The sequence below is a fragment of the Mustela putorius genome, unplaced genomic scaffold, assembly GCF_011764305.1.
Source record: "Mustela putorius furo isolate JIRA1106 unplaced genomic scaffold, ASM1176430v1.1 tig00000275_pilon_pilon_pilon, whole genome shotgun sequence".
Taxonomy (NCBI): domain Eukaryota; kingdom Metazoa; phylum Chordata; class Mammalia; order Carnivora; family Mustelidae; genus Mustela; species Mustela putorius.
Window position 1 is genome coordinate 3,227,163 of NW_025421341.1, and position 27,636 is coordinate 3,254,798.

The window sequence follows — 27,636 nt, forward strand, 5'->3', positions numbered from 1 at the left end:
AAGAGGCATCATTTAGACTAGCAGAATGATGTACCGATTAGATTGCTGTCTGATGACATTTTATGAAATAGCTGTAAAAAAATTGTTGATTTTTTGCTATAAAATGCTGTGTGATTTAGTCTTTGCAACTCATTTGAAGATCACATGACACCCTGCTTCCAGTTTAGGAAGTTTTGGGATAGCCACCGGTCAAAATTCTGAACTCTCTTCTGAGTTAAGAAGGCAAGATAGGGTGCGGAGGATTTTTAGGGCAGTGTTTCTAGTATCTTCCTTTATATGATACCATAATGCTGGATCTATGTCATCATACATTTGTCCAAATTCACAGAAGGGAGAGCACCAAGAACGGACCCGAAGGTACACTGAAGACTTTGGATGATTAGGATGGGTCCCTGGAGGTTTAGCAATTGTAAGGAATGAAACACTCTGGGGAGGGCTACTGGTAATGGGGAAGTCCGCGCATGTGTGTGGGTGGGCGGTGGAGGGACACAGGAAATCTATAGAACATCTCTGTGCCTTCCTCTCGGTTTTGCTGTGAACCTAAAACTGTTCCAAAAGAAGAAGGCTAGAGCCTCTCTGGCTGGAAAACACTAATCCTCTTCAAGTGGATCCTCTTCAAGTGGGCCAAAAGCATTCTGGAAGAGTGTAGGCAGAGTTAATCTAGACAGAAAACTGAAATTTCATTAAAGCGGGGATGAAAGGAAATGCTGTCATCCTTTTCCTTCGACTTGCAACCGGACTCCTGACAGGACCCACCTGAGGCATGGAGTGGGGTTCTTTTGGTTACATTGTCTTTCACAAAGATGGACGCGCCCTGATTGATAAGTGCTTCCACACACTCTGTGTGTCCCTTAAAGGCAGCCAGGTCCAGAGCGGTGCGGCCTTTCTCATCCCTGATGTCCAGGTCCACCAACGACTGCAGAAGGACTTCCAAGGCTTGGTGGTGCCCGTTGTAGGCCTGCAAGGAAGAAACTGACCGCTGAAATGCTCGCTCACCCCAAATCCCACAACCACCCACGTCGGGGCCGAAGCCTCCTGGGTCACCGCTGGAGACCGCTCCAAGGAGCACACCAGAAAGATGCTGGGGATAATTATTGAAACAGACAAACCAGAACGTCAGACTGAAAAATTATAATGCATAAGCCTCAGGCTACATATGAATTTCTGCAAGTTCTTTCTTGTTTGTGAAATAATATGTTCCAGAGGTACTAAATGTATTCTTGTATTTGTATCTACCCATCTAATAATCTAACACAGACTAGCAGCTGAATGAATTAATATAATCTTCTATCGGTTCAGTCCCAAACATACTGACACAACCAGAATATTTTGGGGGGAGACTTCTCTGTTAAACCTAGAGGGGAGAAAATCATTAAAGACTATGTGACTTGATAATTTATCAGAAGCATAGAGATCTGTTACAGTCTAACATTTTAATTTCTAAGCAGGGAGACCCCGGGCAAGTTTTTTAATTTCACTTAGAGTTTGTTTTCTCATCTATAAAATGAGAGCAATAAAAGCTGCCTCCCAGGAAAGATAAAAAGAGATAAATTCATAAGGTTTTCCGTAATATCTTGCGCACAGTGGATGCTTCCTCCTTTCTCCTTTACTTCTCCCACTGATTATCGTGAAAACACAGACACAATCATGGAAATACATTCCCGTGTACCAGCAGCAAGTTCAGGCCTATGATGAGGTCCTATGCTATGTTAGGTCAAGAGGCTTCCCACTACCAAGACACAAAATTGAAAGATTGAGTTAATTTGCATTAAGTCTGTAAAGTTAAAAAATGTATGTGCACATACAGGGCAAAGGACATCGGAAATAAAAGAAAGAAGAAAGATAAGGATGGGGGGGCCTAAGGAGGGAGAAGGAGGGAAAGAAGGAGACACAGAGAAGACCTGCTCCCAGTGTGCTCGCCAGCCAGGGGCCCCTCTTCTGTCGGCTGCACTTTTCCCTTCCCCGCTGCAGCGGTGACTCAAGGCACAGCATGTTTGAAAAGAAGCTTAGCACAGACAAAAGAACAGTATCTCTCATGCACAAAAAAACTTACGAACCATTTCAAAACTTAGGAAAATGTACAAAAGGGCATGAAAAGCTCACAATAAGAAATAGGAAAGGCCAATGAACATATGGAGGAAACACGTACATTTTTTAAGGTGCTATTTTTCAACTACCAGACTGACAGTGATTACGTTTGGTCACATCCAGTACTAGTTAAGACATGGTAAAATAAAAGCAGGGGCCTGGGGGCACCTGGGTGGCTCAGATGGTTAAGTCTCTGCCTTCAGCTCAGGTCATGATTTCAGCGTCCTGGGATCGAGCCCCACATCAGGCTCTCTGCTCAACGGTGAGCCTGCTTCCCTCTCTCTCTCTGACTGCTTGTGATCTCTCTCTCTCTCTCTCTGCCTGCTTGTGATCTCTCTCTCTCTCTCTGTCAAATAAATAAATAAAATCTTTAAAAAAAAAAAAGCAGGGGCATGGGGTGGCTCAGTCAGTTAAGCATCTGCCTTGGGCTCAGGTCATGATCCCAGGGTCCTGGGATGAAGCCGCCTTGGTCTCCCTGTTCCTTCTACCTACCCCCTACTCCCTGCTCACGTGCTCTCTCTTTCAAATAAATAAATAAAATCCAAAAAAAAAAAAAAAAAGACATGGTGAAAAAAGCAATCTATGCTCTGTTGCTGGTGTATGCTATGACGTTTGCAGAGAGTGATTTGGCAAAATCTATCAAAACCTTTTTGAAAAACTAAGTCGCAGACAGTATGTATAACATGACCTCATTATATAAAAAGCAAATACACCCAGATATATACCTATCTATATCTATGTATATTTCTGTATTCATACGAAATTTCAGAATATAAAAGAAGGTGGGTTATGGACATTGGGGAGGGTAGGTGCTATGGTGAGTGTTGTGAAGTGTGTAAGCCTGACGATTCACAGACCTGTACCCCTGGGGCTAATAATACATTATATGTTAATAAAAAATTTTAATAAAAAAATTAACTGTTAATGGCGGCTACCTCTAGAAATGGAAAATAAAGTCACGAATATATGGACTTGTTTTATTTTACTTTTTTAAAAAATCATTTGAATTTTTACCCTAAGTATATGTTAACAACAATTATATCCAAAACTAAATATAAAAAAATCCATAGAATTTAAGAGTCCTGATAGGAATGGTTTGAATACTTTCTCTTGACATTATTTTTGTGAATGATTACGGTTATTATATATTATGTAGTAAACATATACGTTACCTATAATATGATGTATAACAACTCACAGGCTGGTGAATCTCAAATTTATTTCCCATTCGTAACATCTCCTTTTACTTCTAGACTTGTATATTCAACTGCCTTTTGATATTTCCACTTAAAGATATGCCTCTCAAGCTTAACATGTCCCTAACCAAATTCTCAATTTCCTTCCTCAAACTTGGTCCATCTGCAGCCTCTTCCGACTCAGGAAGTGGCAAGGCTACGCTTGTTGCTGCCCAGGCCCCGCACTCTGGAGTCGTCTGTATCTTCCCTCTTGAGCTCAGAGTCGTAGCCTTATACGAGGGCTCTGGGACACTAGGGCAAGGAGGTGTTGAAAATAGCCTTGGGCTCCCCATGCTAGCTGTGCCAGGCCCTGTACAGGGGTGTGTTGCTGAGTAAGCACACAGAGGTGTCTCCAGGTTCTCAGGCCCCAAGCAGGAAAACATCTACCTCTGCATCCCTGTTCTAATTCACACAGGTGTAGCACACAGCCTCACACAGCCCTCAACGCGCCATCATCTCTACTCCTTCTTTGAAATGTATCCAGAATCGACCCAGTTCTCATCATAGCGCCATCCTCTTTTGCTGGCACTATGGCGAGAGCCTTCCTTTCCATCTTCTCCCAGTGCCACCTTTTACTCATTCAGCCTCCAGGTGAGAGCTCTTAAAACTCAAGTGGGACATATCAGCCCTTGATGAAAACTAGTCAGTGGCTTCTTACCTCCTTGATAATAAAATCCAAAACCATTGAGCTCTTAGGATTAGGCCTCCTTCAACCCTGATCGTCAGCACGCTGCCTCACCCACTCTGTGCAACCACACCAACCCCCAACCCCTTCTCCTACCCCATGGTTAAATACATGCATTTCCTCCTCCTGGCTACCACAGCTTTTTTCTTTCCTTTCTTTTGCTTTTCTTTTCTTTTCCTTCATTTCTCCTTTCTTTGTTCCTTCCTTCCTTTTTTAAAAGTTTATTTATTTATTTATTTATTTATTTAGTAAGTTCTGCACCCAGTGTGGGGCTCTAACTCATGACTCCAAGATCAAGAGTCTCATGCTTGTCCGACTGGGCCAGCCAGGTGCCCTGTATCTGTACTTTCTATTACCTGTCTGAAAAGCTCTTCAAATGCTCTCCTGGTACTTCTGCTTCAAATAGCACCTTCTCTGGAGGTTCTCCAGAGCCAAAAAACAGCCCTCCGCCCTCCACCTCAGCGTACACTCTCGTCCCGACTTATCCTGCTTTATTTTATCTTTATAGAACTTATTACCACTTGAGATCTGCTACTCATCTGTTGGTTTGCTTATTACTTCTGGTTGAAGGCACTTCATGTGTATTTCTCACTGCTGTCCCCTAATCACGCCTGGCATGGGCACCAGGTGGGTACAGACACTTGATTATTTGGTGATTAATGACTTAATGGAATGGCCGTTATTATCATTTCTTAGTATTAGTAGTAGAAATATAGATACACATTTTAGACATATATCTATATATTTTAAAGATTTTATTGATTTATTTGTCATAGAAAGAGAGAGGGAGAACACAAGCAGGCAGAGGCAGAGGGAGAAGCAGGCTCCCCACTGAGCAAGGAGCCCGATGCGGGACTCGATCCCAGAACCCTGGGATCATGACCTGAGCCAAAGGCAGTGGCTTAACCAACTGAGCCACCCAGGCGTACCTAGACATAGATTTTTTAAGTAGCAGCTATTTACCTACCCAAACATTCTTTTTATCAATGAAAACAAAACAAAACAAGCACCGTTAATTAATTTAGGCAAGATCACCTATTAGGTGACCATGTTCAAATTTGAAACCCAGAATCTGTGACCACTAAAATCTAGGCTGTTGGGCAATGTCTTATAATTTTCCCAGTGATTTCACTTAAGTGACTTTTAAACATAATATCTTTGTCTCCAACAAATATTGAATCAAAAACCTAGACCCCCTCCCTCCCACCTAGAAGGAGGCTTAACACAGAGATAAAGTGACTTGAACAGAAGTAGGAGGCAAAAAGGTATACATTGGGGATAACTTTTAGACTACCGTTCTTCTACTACACAAACTGCCCTCCTTGATACAGGAAAACAAATTCCTCTATGTCCACCTTTCTGATCTACACTTGTTGTGCAAACCGTAACTGTAAGATTATAAGCCTTCAGTGTGACCTAAAATTTGCAGCAATAGCTAAATCTACTGAGCCTTCCCTGTGTGTCGGGCAGTCCTGGACATGAGACACCTCATTTAATTGCCACAACAACCCATAATTTGGATACTAGTGTTATCCCCACTTTACTGACCAGGACACAGAAGGGCAGAGACATCACCTAGACTTTCCATGGTCACTCAGCCTTACATGGGGGCACTGACGTTCCAAGCCAGACCAATCAGACCCCAGAGCCTGACTGTGGGCTATTCATGAGCGCCTACAGAAAGGGCACAAGACCAAAAGGAATATGTCCCTTTACCTCTTGACTGTACGAAATTTCAAACCTGTACAACGAGAAGAGGCGAATGTAATGAATTTCTACATACCCACCCCCCAGTTTCGGCCATTATCAACTGACCATAGGTGATCTGAAGCCACTTGGGAGGACCTATCCTCCGGTAAAAAGCAGTGGTGCTAGGAGGGTCTACATCAGGGTGTAAATCAGTCTATCTCACTTCCCTCTGGCTTATCTGTGACTTATTTGAAAACTGATTTTGCAAAAAACGCTTCTCATTTTAAAGTGTCATGGCAGCAACAGATTGAGCGGATGTGGAAATCCTGACTTCACACCAAAGGGAAATGAATTCCCTGGAGAGAGCAGCAGGGTCTAGATGTCCTCTGCAAATGCTGGTTCCTTCGGTGCCAGTGACTACTGTGACCAAGACAGTCAACATGTTCATTTCCATCAGTATAACTTAGCCTAGGAAAATAGAATCAGCAACTCATAAATGGCATGTGTACCTACAAAACATGATGGCTAACATGTTCAGATTTTAAAAAGAGAAGACACGGGAACGAGAAATGGACGTAGGAAGGAAGGCAGTGGGAAGGAATGAGCTCTGCTCTGAACAGCAGAGTCATGTTACAAGGCACTTAAGTTAGGTGCTAAACTTGTCCCTACATTTTCTCCTTTAATCCTCACCACAAAAAATACATCCATCAGCCTGTGTTAAATTTAGAGGCTTAATTTAAAAAAAAAAAAAAAAAAAGGGTGACCCTGCTGGTGATTAGGAAAGCTTCACAATTCTATCCTTTCTTTTCTTCTATATCAGGCACTTGAAAGTCTCTTAAAGACAGAATGGTTGAAAGACCAGGTTTACTCATAGAGTTCCTTTCATTTCTCACCCCTGGTCTAGCTTGAATTTTAGCATGCAAAAGCATGACCCCACAGAATTGAAGACATAAAGCTATGTGCACTCAACTTTAAGGGCAATTTAAGGGAAAAAATGAAAGTAACTTTGATTAGACAAGAACTTTCACTTACTGCCACACTTTAGAGCTCAACCCTGTAGACAAAGGACCATGCGATATGAAATGCTAGTTAGGGTTCAATGCATGATTCTGTCTTTGGACAGGTATATGGTTCTTGGAGTATACACCAAAGTATACAGTGACGCTTTAAACTCTTTGAGGAGGCTCAGGTAGGCAGGAAAGGAGACCTTTCTCATGTCAGCAGTACATGATGAAAATTGCCCTATTTCTCTTTCTATTTCCATTCTAAACTAGCTAATTAAAAGGTAGTTTCACCAATAATTTAGGAAATAATGAAATGAGGAGGTAATCATAGAGAAGAACAAACATGTTCGTTCAGAAAGCAGGGAATAGTCTGGCTTTCAATAGTCAAGCCAGTTTAAACCTTCACAGAGGTAAGCAATCAAATATTTTAACTTTGCTTTCCTGAAAAATCTTTCTTAAAAAAATATATTGTTAGGTAACTTAAATGTGTCTTAAATACAATTAATTCTTTGAACTTTTCAGATAGGAATGGAGGCTATGAGGAGAAAGAATCTGGGATAAAGAATCTGGGATCTCTACAGAGTCCACCAAACAATGGGTCCATCCAGAATCTTGACAGCTGGATCCTTTCATTTGCATAACCTTGCTTCTTGATTTAATTTTTTCAAGTGGAGGAAATGTTTATGAAATTTGCTGGGTTGATAACCCTGGAGACTTGGATCACTCAGCCAGGAAATGGTAACTCAAGGCAGGTCAGGTTTGGGGGCATCTGGTTCTATTTCATTCCTAGAATTCATCCATGGAAGAAATAATGTGCTTTGGGTTTTTATCAAGCTAATTGCCACCAGGGCCCCTGGAGAGGGTGACAGGCATACTTGCAGGGTTCTTGAAGCAAATAATAATTTTTTAAAAGGCTTTAGCACTTAGAGGGCAAGAATAACATAGTTTTAGAATTAACCCACTGCTATCAGCCTGGTCAAAGTCATCGCCATCATCAAGATCAACATCAACATCACTTCCTGGTTGTCCGGCTTCTGTGTTTGTTCCCTCATGATGTAAACTCAACACAGAAGCTTAAGTGATCCTTTCAAACAGAAGTCATCTCATATCATCTGTCTCCTCAAATTCCTCCAAATGGTTTTCCAATTTGCTCCACATAAAAGTTGAAATTCTGGGGCCTCTGGGTGGCTCAGTGGGTTACAGCCTCTGCCTTCAGCTCAGGTCATGGTCTCGGGGTCCTAGGATCGAGCCCCGCATCAGGCTCCCTGCTCGGTGGGGAGCCTGCTTCCTCTCTCTCTGCCTGCTTCTCTGCCTACTTGTGATCTCTGTCTGTCAAATAAATAAATAAAATCTTTAAAAAAAAAGTTGAAATTCTTACAATGGAGCGGGAGGCCCTCCCCTGACTCTCCAACCCCTCCACAACTTGTCACCCTGCATTCCTACCACTCTCCCTGCCCCACTCTGCTGCTCTGGGACCATGCCGAGCCTGCCCTTACCCCAGGGACTCTGCACTTCTGCCCAGAACACTCTTCTGTCAGATATCAACATGGGTAGCTCTTAAGGTCTCATTCAGATGTGAGATTCTATGCTACACAAAGTAGAGCCTCACTTGCCACCTCAGTGCGTCTTACTGGTCCCGTCCATAGCACGGGCAGCACCTCCTACCACCCGTCATGTTACAGATCTCCTTGCCTATTTCCCTCCTAGACTAGAAACCCTACAAGGACAGAGGCTGGTTGTTATTTACAGGAACCTCTCCAGCTGCCAGAACAAGTGCTCAGCACACACGGTCAGTGTGTGTTAAACGCGAGATTGATACGTCGGCATTAGTGAGGATGACTGTACCTGTTGCCAGGCACTGTTCTAGCCGCCTAACGTGCATTGACTTGTGTCACCTCCACAATGGCCCTATGACAGAGGTACTGCGGTTCTCCTCATGTCATGGGTGAGGAAACTGAGACACAAGGGTCAGGTATTTGGCCAAGATACCACAAAAAACAATTGAAATAAATTTACAAATTAGACAGGGTTTGGAGTCTTTAACTTACTCCTTTAAATTTACAGGTGGGAAAACCATGTCGTCGTGAGTTGTTCACGGGAAGACTGGGGGCTGGGACCTCCTCTCTGAGTGTTCTTCCCAGGCGCCTGCCAGCAGCAGAAGTGCCAAATGCCCAGTTCTCTCCACTGAAAACACACTACCTTGTCTTTACAAGACCAGAAACCCTGATCTTAGCAGAGCAACTGACACACGGTAAGTACCCAACAATAATTTTCAGAAAAAAAATTCGAGATGGCAGAATTTGGGGGAAGCTAAGAAAGTCTCTTCTCAGATTACTAGCCGGTGACCCCACTGATGAAGGGCATGTGAATTCTGTCTGAGATCCCCGAAACAGTCCTCTCTCGAGGCAGCTAATGCTGTATGTGAACCCTCCGCTTTGGGGGACCTTCCCCAGGGGCAGAAGATGGTTGTACAGAGATTCTAGGGAGCAACCTTTAGGGCAACGTGTACTGAGAGCCAAGGGGCATGAAGCTTTATACATGCAAATATCCACCATCCATCCGCCTCTCCCACTCTAAGTCCATCTCCGGAACAAAGACGGATGCACATTGTAGCCTAATTTCACTGGACTCAGTGTGTGTGTGTGTGTGTGTGTGTGTGTGTGTGTGGTGGATGTGTTGGTGGGTGTGGCCGAGGGTGGTGACCGGGATCAACAGGGGTGCTGGCGACCATGTGGGGAGACGGCCAGCGAAGCCGGGGCTCCGTGCGGTGTGATCAGCTCATCCCAGTCCTGCTGGGGTGGGGTCATGCCCTCGCCTTGTGTGACTACTTACATGTGCCCATCGACAAAACACTCCCCTCTGTTCTACAAAATCTCATCTCAGTTACTCATCAGAGTGACACTGAGAAGTGCTAATACGGGATGGTATTAAGGGAAAGTCCCAATAGTTCAACTTAGAGACCCGGCCCTTTTCCGCTCTTCTTAGAATTCAGCCTCCAGATAGGCCCAGACACCATCGCTGTGGCCGTGGACTTGAGGCCCCACGTTGCTGCAGCACCTTCTACAGGGGAGCTGCTGTTGCTGGGTGGGGCTGCCCATCCCAGACGCTTCTAGAGAAGAGCTGGTGATCACCAATTGCTAGCAGGACACCGGCTGAGAGAAAGGGGTACGTGACTCTGCCGGCTCGGTCACCCCCGTGGAAAGTTTGGGGATCCTCGCTCTGAGCTGTTGCGTTTCCCTTCAGTCAGGGATGCGAAGAGGAAGCTCTGCTGGTGACAGGATCGGTCTTCCTCCCCGCTCTGAGGTCTCAGCCAGTACAAGAATCACAGCCTCATCCCTCCTACAAAACCCTGATTTCAAGCGCAGGCAGGAGAAGTCGAGTTGCATTTATGCATCCGCTCACCTCGCTTTCACAAGCTTGTGTTTAAATAGCTCACAATTTTTAACTGTGGAATTTGATTGATTTTGTGGTAGGCTGTAGACTTGTGTACTGTTGGCTACAATCAGATCTTTACAGGGCGCCTGGGTAGCCACCCGGCTCAGTGAGTTAAAGCCTCTGCCTTCAGCTCAGGTCATGATCCCAGGGTCCCGGGATCAAGCCCCGAGTCGGGGTCTCTGCTTGATGGGGAGCCTGCTTCCCCCCATCTCTCTGCCTGCCTCTCTGCCTACTTGTGATCTCTGTCAATTAAATAAATAAAATCTTAAAAAAAAAAAAAAAACCTGTGTTACAGGTTTAAAAAAAACCAAAAAACCCAAAATGTGTTCTCCAAATTTCCTCAATGTTTTTAATTGAACTATTAGATAGTAATAATTACAAAGACCATTAAAATGTATAATAATAATTTATTAAGGGACGCCTGGGTGGCTCAGTGGGTTGAGCCTCTGCCTTCGGCTCGGATCATGATCTCAGGGTCCTGGGATTGAGCCCCCTGTCGGGTTCTCTGCTCAGTGGGGAGCCTGCTTCCCCCCATCTCTCTGCCTGCCTCTCTGCCTACTTGTGTTCTCTATTAAATAAACAAATGAAATATTTAAAAATAATAATAATAATTTATTAAGTACACTGTGGTAAAGGCTCTAAGAAAATTGTCTCTTTTATTTTGCCATAATTTGACAATTGGGGAAATTGAGGCCCATATGGGGTAAGTAATGTGTCTGAGGTCACCAGTGGGTGAAGTTGGGATTGGAATTTGAGTCAATCTTTCTCTCTGCAGCCTGTGGCTTTACCCATGTACTGTTTTCATTATTAGTTCTCACTGTGTTACTACACTATCATTTTAAGAGCAGCCTAGTTCTAGGAACACCTAGATTCTATTTGTAGCAGAGGAAGCCGCCCACGGTATCTCACTTACAGCTAAGTGGAGTGGACTCTTGGTAGCACCGGAGTCCGAGTCTTCAAAGCCATGGTTGGTTCTTTCTAAAAGCTGTGAAGACAAAAAGAAAACATGTATGTGAGAAATTTGCAGAAGGAATCTGCCTTTATGGATACGAATGTTGACATCAATGCCAAGGAGGCTTCAATAATGTAAAATACGATGCTTCTTAGCAATATAAGAAACCCGTGCAACACATCTGAAACAAGAAATTGGACATAGCCTATCTAAGACAAATACTCTAACTGAACCTTTCAACTTCTAGATCATCTCAGGATTTGCTGATGAGAAAAAGGCTGTCATACTTGAAAGATGCTCAGCCTCACCAATCCAGGAAAATAATTCATGTTTAATCCACTTTTCACCCAGCAGGTCATAATACTGAAAAATTTTAATACCTAGTGTGTATTCCATTATCAAACACACATTTACTGGAGATAGTGTTGGAAGAAACATGTAAGTCTCCTGTTCTCATGGAGCTTACATTCTAGGGAGGGAAATCATAGATAAGCAAATACAGAAATAAGATAATATCTGCTAATGACATGATGTGATACGGGATGACTGAGAAGTTACTTAACAGCTGATGATCAGGGAAGTCCTCTCCAAGGAAGTGACAAAGTTAAGACCTAAATACCATGAGGAATTAAACCAAGTAAAAGTGTGGCAGGAGAGTATTCTGGAGGAGGAAGTTGTGGAGAAGGGGGTACAAATGCATCTAGAGGGGACAAACATGGTGAGTGGAAGGAACAGAAAGGATAGTGTGACCAGGGATGATGCTGGTGAAGGTATCAGGAAAAAGACATTCTCATGAACTCTTTGAGGGAACAAATTGCTAAAACCTTTCTGGGCAATTTGTGCTTAAATTTGACCCTAGGAATTAATTCCTAATAAATAATTAGACTAGTGCACGATGATGCATGTATAAAGTTCTTCAATGAATATTTGATGAATGATCACCAGTGTACCTAGACACTGAAGATTCAATAATAAATAATATTACAATATCCATTTTCTTCAGGGGGGAGACAGAGTAGGCATAAAAGAAAGAAGTTAAGCAGTTAATTAGAAAATAGTATGTGCTACGGAGAGAACTAAAACCGGAAAAGAGGGTTCGGAGAGCCAGAGGGGAGGTCAGTTTGCAACTCAACAGGATGATCAGGGAAGGGCTTATGGGCTGAGAAAAGTCTTGAGGGTGATGAGAGAGCCTTGTGGACATCTGGGGGAGGAGTTTTCCAAGCAGAGAGGCCAGCAGCTGCCACATCTCTATGGGATAGGCGTGCTTAAGAACATCCAGGATGCTGGAGCAGAGTGAGCCAAGACGAGAATGACAGGAAAGGAAACCAGAGGGATGGTGACGGGCAGGGGGTGGGAGTGTCATCAAGAGCATTCTGGATTGTTCTAAGAATTTTGACTTTTCATCCTGAGATAGAATTTCAGTGTAGTGGTTTTTTTTTTTTTTTTAAGATTTTTTAAAGATTTTATTTATTTATTTGATATATATATAGAGGAGGCAGGAAGAGACAGATGGGGAAGCAGGCTCCCCACTGAGCAGAAAGCCCAATGTGGGCCTTGATCCCAGGACCCTGGGATCATGACCCAAGCAGAAGGCAGAGGCTTTAACCCACTGAGCCACCCAGGTGTCCCTCAGTGTAGTGTTGTGAGCAGAGGGATAACATGTTCTAACTTTTATGCTCTAGGGAGGGCAGAGAGAACCTGAGGCAATAGCCCAAGAGAGAAATAACAGTGGCTTAAAGCAGTGGAGAGCAGTGGGGTTGGAGAGAAGTAGTTGGATTGTAGATATTTTAAGAGGTAGAATCAATAGGATTTCCTGATGGATTGATTGAATATGAATGTAAAAAAAAGATGGAAGTCAAGAATGACTTCTAGGGGGCGCCTGGGTGGCTCAGTGGGTTAAAGCCTCTGCCTTCAGCTCAGGTCATGATCTCCGGGTCCTGGGATTGGCCCCCTCATCGGGCTCTCTGCTCACCAGGGAGCCTGCTTCCTCCTCTCTCTCTGCCTGCCTCTCTGCCTACTTGTGATCTCTGTCTGTCAAAAAAAAAAAAAAAAAAAAAAAAAGAATGACTTCTAGGATTTTGTCTTATGCAAATGGAAGGATAGAAGTTCCATGAACTGAGATGAAAAAGACCAAAGGTAGAAGACACTGTGGGAAGGAATGAAAGTTTGGTTTTGGAAATGGTAAGTCTGAGATGTTTTAAAAATGTTCAAAAGTGCATACCAACCAAACAGCTGTTGGGTACATGGGTGTGGAGTTCAGGTATTTAAAGCCACAGGATTAGATGAGATGAGTAAAGTAAACAGAGATGAGAGATGAGGAGAGACTTGGAATGATGAGGGGGAGACAGCAGGGAGACAGACTGAGCAGATGGACTAGAAGGAACACCAGGAAGTGTGAGGTCTGGAAACCAAAAGAAGAAAGAGTTTCAATGAGATAATGAGTAACCATGTCAGAAGTCCTAAAAGGTCAAATGAGTAAAATGAGCCCTGAGAATTGACCCCTGGGTTTAGCAACACGAGACTATTAGTGACTCTGTGAAGAGCACTTTAACAAAACACTGTTTCTATGAAAAAAAAATTAGAAAAAAAGACAGCAACAGAGATGGGTTAAAGAAATCGAAGTGGGGCAGGGACTTTAGGGGAAAACGGCAGAGTGGGCAGTTTGGAGGCTCACCTCATCCAGATACAACTAGATAACACCCATATCAGAGTAAATCACCCAGAAAACAATTCAAAGATTGGAGGAACAGACTCTCCACAGCTGTGCATAGAGAAGAGGCCACATCAAAGAGGGTGGGAAAGGCATAAATGTGGTTGGGAGCTAAATGGACCTGCAGGACTGCTGGAGGGAGAGAGGAACAATGGGGGCACAGAGAAGGGTGAGAAACAGACCCTTACAGCAAGGACCCCAGGCACAGGAGCCTGCACAGGGAAGATAAATCCCCATAACATTTGGCTTTGAAAATAGGGGGGTCTAATTTCTTGAGTTCTTATGATCAGTGGGGCTTACCACCTGGAACTTTAAAATTCAGTGAGCTCAGCTCTAGGAGAGCCAGGAGGGTGACAGGAAGTGGAGTCCTGCCTTTAGAGAGACAGCATAACAAAGAGCCCAGGGAGGCAGCACAGAAGCAGCAGTTTAAAAAAATGCCTGGGATATATGCAAAGAAGATTTATTTACTAATCTCACAACAACATTTATTTACTAATCTCACAACATGTGCTAGAGGGGCAGGAATTTTTAGGAGACTATTCTAAGAAAAAAAGAGTTGGCAGGTATCATTATCCTCACTTGTCCCCTAGCCTAGACACACTGGCCAACATTTTCCACCTACCTTGCTAACAGTACCCCTGGCCTAGTGTGCTTCTCCACACCTGCCCCCTTCAATATGTCCTTGGCCGGAGCCCATCCACATTGGTGCCACAAGCCTGGTGGTGTGCAAGCAGCCCTGACAGGAGGCAGTGCTACATGAGAGTGACTCCTTCCCTGGGGAGAATGGAGGATAATGACACACACCAGTCTACTGTGGCTCCATTGCTGGGCTGGGAGCAGACATCAGATCTGACTGTGAGCCCTGCTGAGCAACAAAAGCTTCCCAGGAGAAAACACAGGGAAAATGCCCTGCAGTTTGGTGCTACTGCATCTCTGGCAATCTTTGGTTTGACCCAGCTCAAGCCCAAGTCTGGCCCACTGATAACACAGGGACCAAACCTTGCTGCAAAACAATGAGAGCTATCAGAAATGACTGCACTGAAGGCAAAAGCATCTCGATCACAATAGTGGGGTGCACACAACACGCATAGGAGATACCCCAAAGCACCAGGTTCTGGTAAACAGGGGATTTTGCACTGCAGGGAGCTATTGGATGTCTTATTCATAAGGCCACTATTTTCAAGAGCAGGAGATGTAGGGGACTTTCCTAGGACATAGAAACACACACAGAGTTAGACAAAAATGAGAGACAGAAGAATATGTCCCAAATGAAAGAACTGAACAAAATCACAGCAAGGGAGCAAATTCAAATGGAGAGAAGTAATATACTTGATAGAGAATTTAAAGTAATGGTCATAAAGATACTTACTAGACTTGAAAAAAGAGTGGAGGACCTCAGTGAGACACTCAACAAAGAGAAAACAAAAAAAGAGTCACTTGGATGATGATGAACTCAATAACTGAAATTAAGCATTTCCTAGATGAAATAAATAGTAGACTAGAGGGAACAGAAGAATAGTCAGTGACCCAGAGGACAGAGTAATGGAAAACAATCAAAGTGAACAGGAGAGAGAATAATAATAAAAATAAACACGGACTTAAGGAATTCAGTAACATCATCAAGCATGATAGCATTCATATTATAGGAATCCCAGAAGAAGAGATAGGAAAGGGGGCAGAAAATTTATCTGAAGAAATAATGTCTGAAAACTTCCTGAATCTGGGGAAGGAAACAGAAATCCAGATCCAGGAATCACAAAGATTCTCCAATAAAAATCTACCCAAGGAGGTTCACAGCAAGACACATAGCAATTAAAATGCAGCAAAGTAGTGATAAAGGGAATTTTAAAAGCAACAAGAGAATAGAAAGCAGTTATATAAAAGGGAAGCCCCATTAGTCTATCAGTGGAGTTTTCAGTAGACACTTTGCAGGCCAGAAGGGAATGGTGTGATATATTCAAAGTTCTGAAAGGAAAAAAACAAACAAACACAGCAACCAAGAATACTCTACCCAGCAAGGCTATCATTCAGAATAGAATAAAGAGTTGTTTCTCAGTCAAACAAAAGTTAAAGGAATGCATCACCACTAAACTAGCCCTATGAGAAATGTTAAAGGGGACTTTTTTTTTTTTTTTTTTTTAGAAGAAAGATCACACATGTGTGTGCACAAGCAGTGGGGAAGGGCAAAGGGAGAGGAAGAATCCCAAGCAGGTTCCACACTCAGCACTGAGCCTGACTCAGGGCTCAATCCCACCACCCTGAGTTCACAACCTGAGCCTAAATCAGGTGTCAGATAGTTAACCAACTGAGCCAAAGGCCCTACAGTCCCTAAAGGGACTTTTTGAATGCAAAGAAAAGACCATAAGTAGAAGAAAAGGAGGAGGCATAAAAGCAGTGAGTTAGCTATATTACAAAAATTAGTCAAGGGATCATAAAATAAAAGGATGTCAGGTATGATACCATATATCTAAAACATGGAGGTAGGAAGGGGAGTAAACAATGGGTTCAAACTTAAGCAGTTCTGAACTTAATATGCACCGCTACATGCGTAAGTTATGTATAAACCTGGTAACAACAAATCAAAAACTAGCAACAGATAGACAAAAACGAAAACAAAAACAAAACAAAACAAAACAAGAAACCAAAAGAAAGGAATCCAAATATATCACTAAAGAAATCCAGCAAACCATGGAAAAAAACAAGCAAGAGAAGAAAGCAACAGAGAAGAACTACAAAACAACCATAAAACAAGTAGCGAAACAGCAATAAGCACATCCCTGCGAATAACTACTTTGAAGGGCGCCTGGGTGACTCAGTCTGTTAAGTGTCTGCCTTTGTCTCAGGTCATGATCCCAGAGTCTTGGCATCCAGCCCCACAGAGTTAGACAAAAATGGGGGATTCTGCTCAGTGGGGGATTCTGCTTCTCCCTCTCCCTCTGCCTCTCCCCCCAACTCATGCTCAAGCGCGTTCTCTCTCAAGTAAATAAATAAAATCTTAAAAAAATTAACTCCTTTGAATATAAATGGACTAAATGTTCCAATCAAAAGACATGGGTTGAGAGAATGGATAAAAAAGTAAGACCCATCTATATGCTGCCTATAAGACTCATTGCAGATTGAAAGTTAAAGTATAGAAAGTCATTTATCATGCAAATGTAAGTGAAAAGAAAGCCAGGGTAGCAGTACTTACATCAGACAAAGTAGACTTTAAAACAAAGACTGTAACAGAGGACAAAGAAAGAAACTCTATGATCATAAAGGGAATGATCCAACAGGAAGGTGTAACAACTATAAATATTTTATGCACTCAAAATGGAAGCATCCATATACATAAAGCAGCTAATAACAAGTAACTGACAATAATACAATAAGAGTAGGGGACATTACCACCCCACTCACATTAATGGATAGACCATCAGACAGAAAATCATCAAGGAAACAGTGGCTCTGAATGATACACTGGAGTAGATGGATCTATTCAGAACACTCCATCCTAAGACAGCAGAATACACATTCTTTTCAAGTGCGTATAAAACATTCTCTAGAATGGATCGCATACTAGGCCACAACACAAGTCTCTACAAATTCAAATAGACTAAAGTCATATCATGCATCTTTTCTAACCATAGTGCTAAGAAACTAAGAATCAACCATAAGAAAAAATTCTGGAAAGAACACAAATACATGGATTTTAAATAACATGCTACTAAACAATGAATGGGTCAACCAAGAAATCAAAGAGGAAATTAAAAAAAATGGCAGGAAATGAAATATAATTGTCCAAAATCTTTGGGACACAGCAAAAACTGTTGTAAGAGAGAAATTTATAGCAAAACAGGCCTACCTCAAGAAGCAAGAAAAATTTTTTCTCAAATAAACAAACTAATGTTACCCCTAAAGGATCTAGAAAAAGAATAAACCAAACCACAAATCACTAGACAGAAAGAAGTAATAAAGATTAGAGCAGAAATAAATGAAATAGAAACTGAAAATAAAACAAAACAGATCAATGAAACAAGGAGATGGCTCTTTGAAAAGATCAACAAAACTGATAACCTTTAGCCAGACTCATCTAAAAAAAAAAAGAAAGAGAGAGAGAGAGGGCTCAAATAAACAAAATCAAATGAAAGGGAAGAAATAACAATTGATAGTACAGATAAAAAGAATTATAAGAGAATATTATAAAAACCTATATGCCAACAAACTAGACAATCTAGAAGAAATGGTTAAATTTCTAGAAACATTTAACCTCTTGAAACTGAATCAGGAAGAAATAGATAATTTGAACAGACCAATTAGCAGCAATGAAAACAAAGCAGTAATAAAAAAAAAACTCCCAACAGTTTTTTTTGTGAAGCAGATGGCTTCACAGGCAAATTCTACTAAACACTTAAAGAAGAAGCAATACCTATTCTTCTTAAAGTATTATAAAAAGCAGAAGAGGAAGGAAGGCTTCCAAATTCAATCTACGGAGCCAAAATTATCCTGATACCAAAACCAGATGAAAACACTTTAAAAAAAGGGAGAACTACACGCCAACATCTCTGATGAACATAGATGCAAAAATCCTCAACAAAACACTGCAAACTTAATACAATAATACATTTTAAAAAAAATCATTAAATGGGTGCCTGGGTGGTTCAGTCATTAAGTATCTGCCTTTGGCTCAGGTCATGATCCTAGGATCCTGGGATCAAGCCCCAAATCGGGCTCCCTGTTCAGCAGGGATCGTGCTTTTCCCTCTCCCACTTCCTCTGCTGTGTTCCCTCTCTCGCTGTATCTTTCTCTTGGTCAAATAAACAAAATCTTTAAAGAAATCATTCACCATAATCAAGTGGGACTTATTCCTGGGACACAAGTGTGGTTCACTATTCAGAAATCAATCAATGGGATACATCACATCATTAAGAGAAAGGATAAGTCAATATAATCATTTCAATAAATGCAAAAAAATCATTTGACAAAGTACAACATCCATTCATGTTAAAAACCCTCAACAAAGCAGGTTTAGAGGGAATATACCTCAACAAAATAAAGGCCACACATGAAAAATCCACAGCTACCATCATACTTAGTGGGGGGAAAACTGAGAGATTTTCTCCTAATCTTAGGAACAAGACAAAGATGTCCACTTTCACCATTTGTATTCAGCATAGTACTAGAATTCCTAGCCACAGCAATCAGACAAGAAAAAGAAATGAAAGGCATCCAAACTGGTAAGGAAGAAATAAAACTTTCAGTCTTTGCAGATGACATGATACTATATATGGAAAGCCCTAAAGATTCTACCAAAAAAAAAAAAAAAAAACCTTGCTAGAATTGATAAATGAATTCAGCAAGGTTGCAGGATAAAAATCAACATATAGAACTCTGTTGCATTTCTATACACTAATAATAAAGTAGCAGAAAAAGAAATTAAGAGACCAATCCCATTTATAATTGCACCAAAAAGGATAAAATACCTAGGAATAGACTTAACCAAGGACGTAAAAGAGCTGTACTATGAAAACTATAAAATACTGATGAAAGAAACTGAAGGTGACACAAACAAATGGAAAGATATGCCATGCTTATGGATTGGAAGAACAAATATTTTTAAATGTCCATAGCACCCAAAGCAATCTACACATTCAATGTGCTCCCTAACAAAACACCAACAGCATTTTTCACTGAACTAGAACAAATAAACCCAGAATTTGTATAGAACCACAAAAGAGCCCAGATAGCTAAAGCAATCTTCAAAAAGAACAAAACTGGAGGTATCACAATCACAGATTTCAAGATATACTACAAAGCTGTAGTAAAAATAGTATGGTGCTGGCTCAAAAGCAGATACACAGATCGATGGAATGGAATAGAGAACCAAGAAACAAACTCGTGATTACATGGTTGATTAATTTTTAACAAAGAAGGCAAGAATATGCAATGGGAAAAAGATAGTCTCTTCAAAAAATGACGTTGGGAAAACTGGACAGCTACATGCAAAAGAATGAAACTGGACCACTTTCTTACATGACACACAAAAATAAATTCAAAATGGATTAAGGACCTAAACATGAGACCTGAAACCATAAAAAGCCTAGAAGACAGCATAATCAGTAATTGTTCTGACATCAGTCATAGCAACACTTTTCTAGATATGTCTCATAAGGCAGGAGAAACAGAATGAAAAATAAACTATGAGAACACCACCAAAATAACTGCTGTGCTTCTGCACAGCAAAGGAAATAGTCAACAAAATAAGAAGACAACAAACTAAATGGAAGAAGGTATTTGCAAATAACGTATCTGATAAAGGCTTAGTATCCAAAATATGTAAAGAACTTACACAACTTAACACCAAAAAACCAAAAAAACCCCCAAACAATCCAACTTAAAAATAGGCAGAAGACATGAACAGACATTTCTCTAAAGAAGACCTCCAGATGGCCAACACGTAAGACAATGCTCAATATTACTTATAATAAGTGAAGTGCAAATCAAAACCACAATAAGGTATCACCTCACACCTGTCAGAATGGCTAAAACCAAAAACACAAGAAAAAAACAAGTGTTGACAATATGGAGAAAAATGAACCCCTGTGTACTGTTGGTGGGAGTTCAAACTGGTGTAGCTATTGTGGAAGACAATATGGAGGCTGCTCAAAAACTAAAAACAGAGTTACAATGTGATCCAGTAATTCCACTACTGGTACATACCCAGAGAATATGAAAATGAAAACACTAATTTGAAAGGAATGTGCACCCTTATGTTCATCACAGCATTATTTACAATAGTCAAGACATGGAAGCAGCTTAAGTTTCCATCAACAGACAAATAGATAAAGAAGAGGTGGTGTATATATAGACAATGGAATATTACCCGGCCATAAAAAAGAATGAAATCTTGGCATTTGCAACAACATGAATGGATCTAGAGACTATAATGCTAAGTGAAATAAGTTAGTCAGAGAAAGACAAATGCCGTATAATTTTACTTATATGTGGATTTTAAGAAACAAAACAAATAAACAAAGAAAACAAGAGACAAACCAAAAAACAGACTCTTAAATCCAGAAAACAAACTGATGGTTACCACAGGGGAGTGAGGGGGGGATGGGTGAAACAGGAGAAAGGGCATAAGAGTACACTTATCTCGATGAGCACTGAGTAATGTGCAGAACTGCTGAATCACTATATTGTACACCTGAAATTAATATAATGCTGTATGTCAACTATATTAGAATCAAATTTTTGAAAAGCTTACATAAATAAAGTTTCTAAGTAAATAAATAAATAAGAGTGGTGTAATCAGCCATTGAGATAAATTATCCCTCTTTATGTTGCCTTTAAATTCTTCTTTGCATAGTGATGTATCCAAAAAGAATAAAAACCCAACACCTAAAGCAGTGATGTGTGATGAATGTGGCAGTACTCAATATCCCCTCTGGCTTCCTAACCAGTGGGCTTGGACTGCAAAAGCTATACAGTTATGAACTGTTTCCTAGACTCTCCTGAAGTAGGTTCCAGATGTAACTTAAGTTCCACCAAGGAGACGCACTACCCTGAAATGCTGACAACAGACACAAGCAGAGGACATCTCTGTGATTTCTGACGATGGGCACAGCTGTGAAGACTTTGTCTTTCAGCTCCCTGGGTGCAGGCTCCCCCCCTAGTAAGGGTGGAGGAGTCAGACACAGGGACACCGGGCATCTGCTCTTGGCAGTATGGATCAAGCAGATGCTGTGGGGCTCTAAGACCAACAGTGGTGGCACTGACAAGTGTGTCTCCACCCAACAGCCAGGATGATATGCCCATAGAACAGCTCTTCTGGTGACTATTTTCTGATTCCCTGAACCCTGACTATGGGGAAGGGGCAACCGCCCGGCTAGCCCAAGCTCAGAGTTCAGGCTCATTTCTGGAGGATCACCTTAGTGTTTCCTCTTCTAGACAGCCCACCAATCTTGTAAATACCTACTTTTTAAAAATCATATTTTTTTCTGCTCAAAATAGCTTCCTTTGTTTCTGTTTCCTTCAAATGAAACCTGATTGATTCAAAGAGTAATGGAGTTTATCATAACAGTTTTCTTAATGGGGGAGGTGAAGGGGAAATTACACCACTCAATGCACCAGAAAGCAAAACTTCCTAAAATCCACTCTATCCATTTTTATCCTGGAAAGTCCCAAACTTCTTAAGTGGAAAAAAACATTTTTAAAAGCAATATATGTGGAAGAGTAGTAGCATTTCCATTTTTTAAAAAATCTATACTAATGTGATGACAGATGCAGAGAAAAAGCCTAGAAATCCCTACCCTAAAATGTTTAGTACAATAACCTAAGAGTGGGATTACGGATGAATTTTGTTTTCTTCTTTCTCTTTCCTCATTTTTTTTTTCAGTAACTATGTATTACTTTTGTAATCAGAAAAACATTAAAGCTATTTCTATCAGGGGAAAAAAATAAAAGCTATTAACCTTCCTTTTCTTTCAATAAAATGATATTCATGGACCGCCCCCCCCCCCCAAGTAGGTCCAGAACTCCTTTCTAGTCAATCCATGTGGAACAAAATGCTTGGATTCTCTGGTAGATCAAATAGCAGCATAAAATTTACCATCTAAGAACACATGCTTTTAAGTTTGCAAAGAGTACAATGCAAATAATTTTATCAGAAGCATAAGGCATTTTATGTTTGTTTTTGTGAGTATGAGAATAGAATTTGGAACTTAAACAATCTAGGATAAGTTAGACTAATGAGACTAAATTTAATTTTAACTTCAAAGCAAACAAATTTAAAACCAATCTACTGAGCATAGTTGAAATACAAGTAGCCCTAACTGCTTGAAAAGGCTAGAAAGCAGCTGTTCTTTGCTTTGTTTTGCAACATTATCACCTGCAAAACTTCCTGGAATTGATAGTGTGTACTGACAGCAAATCCTGTCCTAGAATGAACTTTCAATCAAAGGAACACAGGCTCATTTCCACCATTATCACAAACATGATGAACAGAGACAAGAAGACGAAATACTGTTTCTAGCCACAAACTAGGCATGTTTCCATAAGATTTATTATGAAATAAGATTTTTCCACACACATACTTTGATCATTCTAATAGCATGTGATATTTTACTTCTATCGTTTATTTACCAAATATTTGCCGAGTGTTATCTCTGTGCGGCACCCCGGATTAGGCACCAGGATTCAACTATGCAGGGGGCAGATGTTCCTGCTGACCTGAGTGAGCCTGGAGGCTAATGGGGAACCCATGGAAATTAATAGGTAATGAAAACAATGGGAGCTAGGACGCAGGATGTTATGGGAGCAGGAGAGGTGCCTGACATAACCTGGGGGGTCAGAGAGACTCTCTGTCTAGCCCGAGACCTGGATTATAGGGGCCAGCCAGGCACAGAGAGAGAGGGATTTCCAGGCAGAAGGAAGAGCATGTGAGAGCAGTGAGTACAAAAAAATTTAAAAACTTTCAGTTTAATAAGGCTAGAGTAGTATGCAGGGGTGAGGAAAGCATGAGTAGCACAATGGGAGGTTGGAAACATACATAAGCAGAAAATAGATTTGGTATAGAGCGATTATATTGTTCTTGTCCAGTCCAGGACGTTTCTGAGAGGGATGACTGTGCCAGGACGATAGCTGTAAACCAGGACATCAAATCAGGATGATTATTCAAAGTCACTGAAGTGCTTTAAGCAGAGAAGAGGAACGATCGTGACAAGATTCTTGGGTATTATAAAAATCTCTCCAGACACAGTATGGAGAATGAACTGTTGTGGTGTTGGGGTGAGGATTACCACCCCAGAAACAGGAGATGAGTTAGGATAGTTCAACTCTAGAATTTGTAAACTGTGAATTATTGAGCTGGTGAGGCCTGACGGTGGCCTGAACTGCAGAAAAGGCAGTGTTAATGGAAGGAAGTAGGTGCATTCACGCATTTCAATCACTCCTTTGTTCATTCATTCCATAATTATTGTTTCAGCATTGTGCTAGGGACTGAAATTTTCGGTTTCAAATGGTTCCCACCCACATGAAACTCATAGTTTAGAAGGTAGCGTGGACACCATTCATTGACTGAAGAGTGGCAGAAGGAGTTAGGGTGCGGTCAAGGGCGACGCCCAGTTTTCCAGCTTTGGTAACAGGGTGAATGGTGATGCTTTGTCTAAGAAGCAAACAGATCCGGGGAGAGAAAGGGGTGTTGAGTTCTGCTCTGAGGGCTGCATCATAAGAAGCAATGAGTTCTGCACGGAGAGCCTGTGGTTATAAATCAAAGCATACAATCTCATATGTACAACATAAAAGGATGAATTAAAACTCTCTCTCCTTTAAGACTATTTCCAATTAATACATCCTCATGCTTATCATCAACATTTACACAGTCTATGTATCCACAGACTAGTTTTCACATCGAATTACCTGCACAATTCAATGTACACATCCAATATGGTGCCATAGGTTTCCACTGGAAAAATAAGAATTTTGCATTTGTTCCAAGGATCAACTTGGTCCTCTGCTTAGATTATCTATTAACATGACTGCTTTAATAAAGTCTTTATCAGGGGGCGCCTGGGTGGCTCAGTGGGTTAAAACCTCTGCCTTCGGCTCAGGTCATGATCCCAGGGTCCTGGGATCAAGCCCCACATCCGGCTCTCTGCTCAACAGGGAGCCTGCTTTCTCCTCTCTCTCTCTCTGCCTGCCTCTCTGCATACTTGTGATCTCTGTCTGTCAAATAAATAAATAAAATCTTTAAAAAAAAATAAAGTCTTTATCAGGACTACTTAATTTTATTCCTTGTCATGTCTAAAATCCCAGAAATACTTCTTTTCTCAATTGGTCAGTCATTTATGAAGCCTGTATGAAGAGTCGAGAACTACTTGAGATCAAGATCTCACTTCTTCCCCATCTCCTCCTGTCACCTTGTATTTGCCAAGACTTTCCTGGGTAAACAAAACAGAAGGTTTGGGATTAAAGCTACTTCTAACCCCCCACTGACTAGTAAAGACAGATGCTGAAGAACCAGGAAGAGAACAAGTAAACTTTTCAACTGTCTTATCTGCGAAATGAAAACTCTGTTTCAAGGGAGACATAGCTGGGATGCTCTAGAATTTTGTCAAGCCCAAGAAAATGACTACATTTGAGTTTATAGCAATTTATAGGGCATTTTCTGAGTCTGGACGGTGTTTGTGTAGGATGGGAAAGCTCACATATCGAGTAGCTCCATGTCTTGGATTTAAAAGCCACAAGGGTAATGGCCAAGTTTAAGCTTCTTTCTCTACAAAACGAATCTGTGGTAACAAAATCAAGAATAAACATGAACTTAACAGTAAGCCAACTGGCTGCTGGGTTAACAAAACAGTACTCTTATCATTCGAAATTGTGAGGGCACAGATAAATATTATACTTGAGCTGGAAACCCAAGCTTTTTAAATAGTTTAGATTATCACTGGCTGTTTGAAAACATGGCAGGAAAATCTTCAGAGATCTCAGAGACCTCAAGCTGATCTAAACCCGTTTTTAAGTGTGCTTTTTAAGAAAGCAGAAAGCAAATATGGCTCAGACTATAAGAACGGAAATCTGTGGCCAGTGGGTCTGCAGGCTAACCCTCTCGTAGGTTCTGGTTAGATTCTGATGACACAGCAAGTTTCCACAAGGTAGGAGGGTTGGAGGAGCTAGAAAACCAATCAGAAAGTATCTGCGGGGACCATGTAAAAAAGGTGCTCTGAAGAAAGTTTTAAAAATGGATTTATTTATCTTTCAGCAGTGAGAGGACATTATAAGTCTTCAAGGCTGTGAAGGGCTGGAAGCTGGCCAAGGCCCCTGGAAAGTTGGCACCTCCGTCTGAAATCCTATTTCACATTCCACTTGTCTGTGTTTGAGAATAAAATGCTATTTGGGCAACCTCAGGGCCACTCCTGAGTCAACTGTGTGGTGACCTGGCTCTGGCTTGGTCCAGAATGGGGGCTGGGTCTGCAGAAGTTCCAGACCACCAGCCTGCGTCAATACCCTCTACTTAGTGGATCCCAGGAGCCCAGGACAGAGCTCAGGGATCCCACAGATCTTTCAGTCTCAGAATAAATATGATGTTCCAGGCCACGCTGGACCCCCATGAACCTCAGGCCTTTGGGTCTAGCCCAAAATAAACTAGCTTCCCCATGATGGCACATCAGATAGCAGTGGCTCTCTGTTTCTCATGAGTCTGCTCAGCCCCCCTCACAAGCTATTAGAAAAAGCTCTGTTGCTTGAAATTGTTACTAACCACAATTATCGGAAACCCAATGGTTTCTAGAAAGGTATGAATCTAATCTAATTTCTGCCTCCTCCCTCAATTCCACAAGTAAGGAACCATTAACTTTCTTCACTTGGGTAAGTCAAGGTCTATGAAACTTTATGCTACTGGAAGCTTAGATAGATTAAGTTTCCATTTTTTCTTTGGAGCTGATTTTGATTACTCTGCTTATCTCCTCCTTCCAGTGTGTATTCAGTTCCTGGTGATTTCCTTGCCAATTAAAAGGCAGAAGAGCCTCTAGTATGTATAAAGAAGGCTAATGAAACCTGCTACAAAGATAAAGTCAAATGCAAGATCTAAAATGTGTGGTGTTCAAAACTGTCTTGCAAAAGCCTTAAAAATGTTCACATACGTTGACCTGTAAATCTACTTCAGAGATTTTTACCCTGAGAAAGTTTTAAGCCAAAGCCATTCAATAGTTAAAACAGTGTAAGCAACCTAAATCGTAGAAGAAGGTCAAAGTTACAGTTTATCCAATAATTGAGTATTATTTAGATGAAAAAATGTTTACTGAGTTCTTAATAGTGTTGGGAAAGAATTATGTCATAATATTTCATGGAAAAATCAACATACAAATCATATACTTAATATTATCTCATATGTGTGAAAAATAAAATATGTGAGAAGACTAAAATGAAACACAACTGATCCTTGAACAACATGGTTTTGAACCACATGGGTCCACTTAGGAGCAGATCTTTTACAATGCTTGTAAATGTGTTTTGTCTTTCTTATGATTTTCTTAATAACATTTTCTTTTTCTTACTTTATTATAAAAGTACAGTATATAATACCAATAACACACAAAATATGTATTGATTAATGTTATCAGGAAGGCCTCTGATCAACAGTAGTAGTCAAGTTTTGGGGGGGTCAAAAGATATACTCAGATTTTCACAAAACAAATGAGCAAAGGGTAAATGAGAGAGAGAGAGAGAGAGATGCAACTCAAGAAACAGAGAACAATGGAGGGTTACTAAAGGGGAGGGTGCTGGGGGATGGGTTAAATGGGTGATGGGAATTAAGGAGTACACTGTCTTGATGAGCACCAGGTGATGTATGCAAGTGTTGAATCACTATATTAAACCTAAAACTAATATAATACTGAATGCTAACTAATTGGAATTAACTGGAAAAAGTTATACTCAGATGTCAGCATCCCTAACCCTCCCATAGTTCAAGATTCAACTGTTTACCAAAAGGTTAATGATGATTGTTTTGGGGTGGTGGGACTTTGTGTGTTTGATTTCTTGTTTCCACTTTCCTACATATTCTAAACTTTCTATAACAAAAATGTATTATTCTAATAAAGAATAAAATAAATGTTTATTTAAAAATAAGGTGGGAGGGGCACCTGAGTAGCTCAGTGGTTAAAGCCTCTGCCTTTAGCTCAGGTCATGATCCCAGGGTCCTAGGATCGAGCCCTGCATCGGGCTCTCTGCTCAGCGGGGAACCTGTTCTCTAACCCCCACCCCACCCCTTGCTGGCCTCTGCCTACTTGTGAATAAATAAATGAATAATAAATGAATAAACTCTTAAAAAAAATAAGATGTGTGATGAGTACTGGGTG

At 41.1% G+C, this 27,636-nt stretch overlaps 1 protein-coding gene across 9 annotated transcripts in view; it reads right to left on the reverse strand.

Moving 5' to 3' along the window:
* ANKRD44 (ankyrin repeat domain 44) overlaps positions 1-27,636 on the reverse strand; it is a 310,102-nt gene that overhangs the window by 30,933 nt on the left and 251,533 nt on the right. For all 9 annotated transcript variants that reach the window (XM_045078511.1, XM_013045696.2, XM_045078509.1 and 6 more), the window contains 2 exons: positions 11,050-11,121; positions 757-958 (listed from right to left, as the gene is read on the reverse strand). In XM_045078511.1, the coding sequence (XP_044934446.1) occupies positions 757-958; positions 11,050-11,121 (274 nt within the window). The remainder of the gene's footprint in view (positions 1-756; positions 959-11,049; positions 11,122-27,636) is intronic.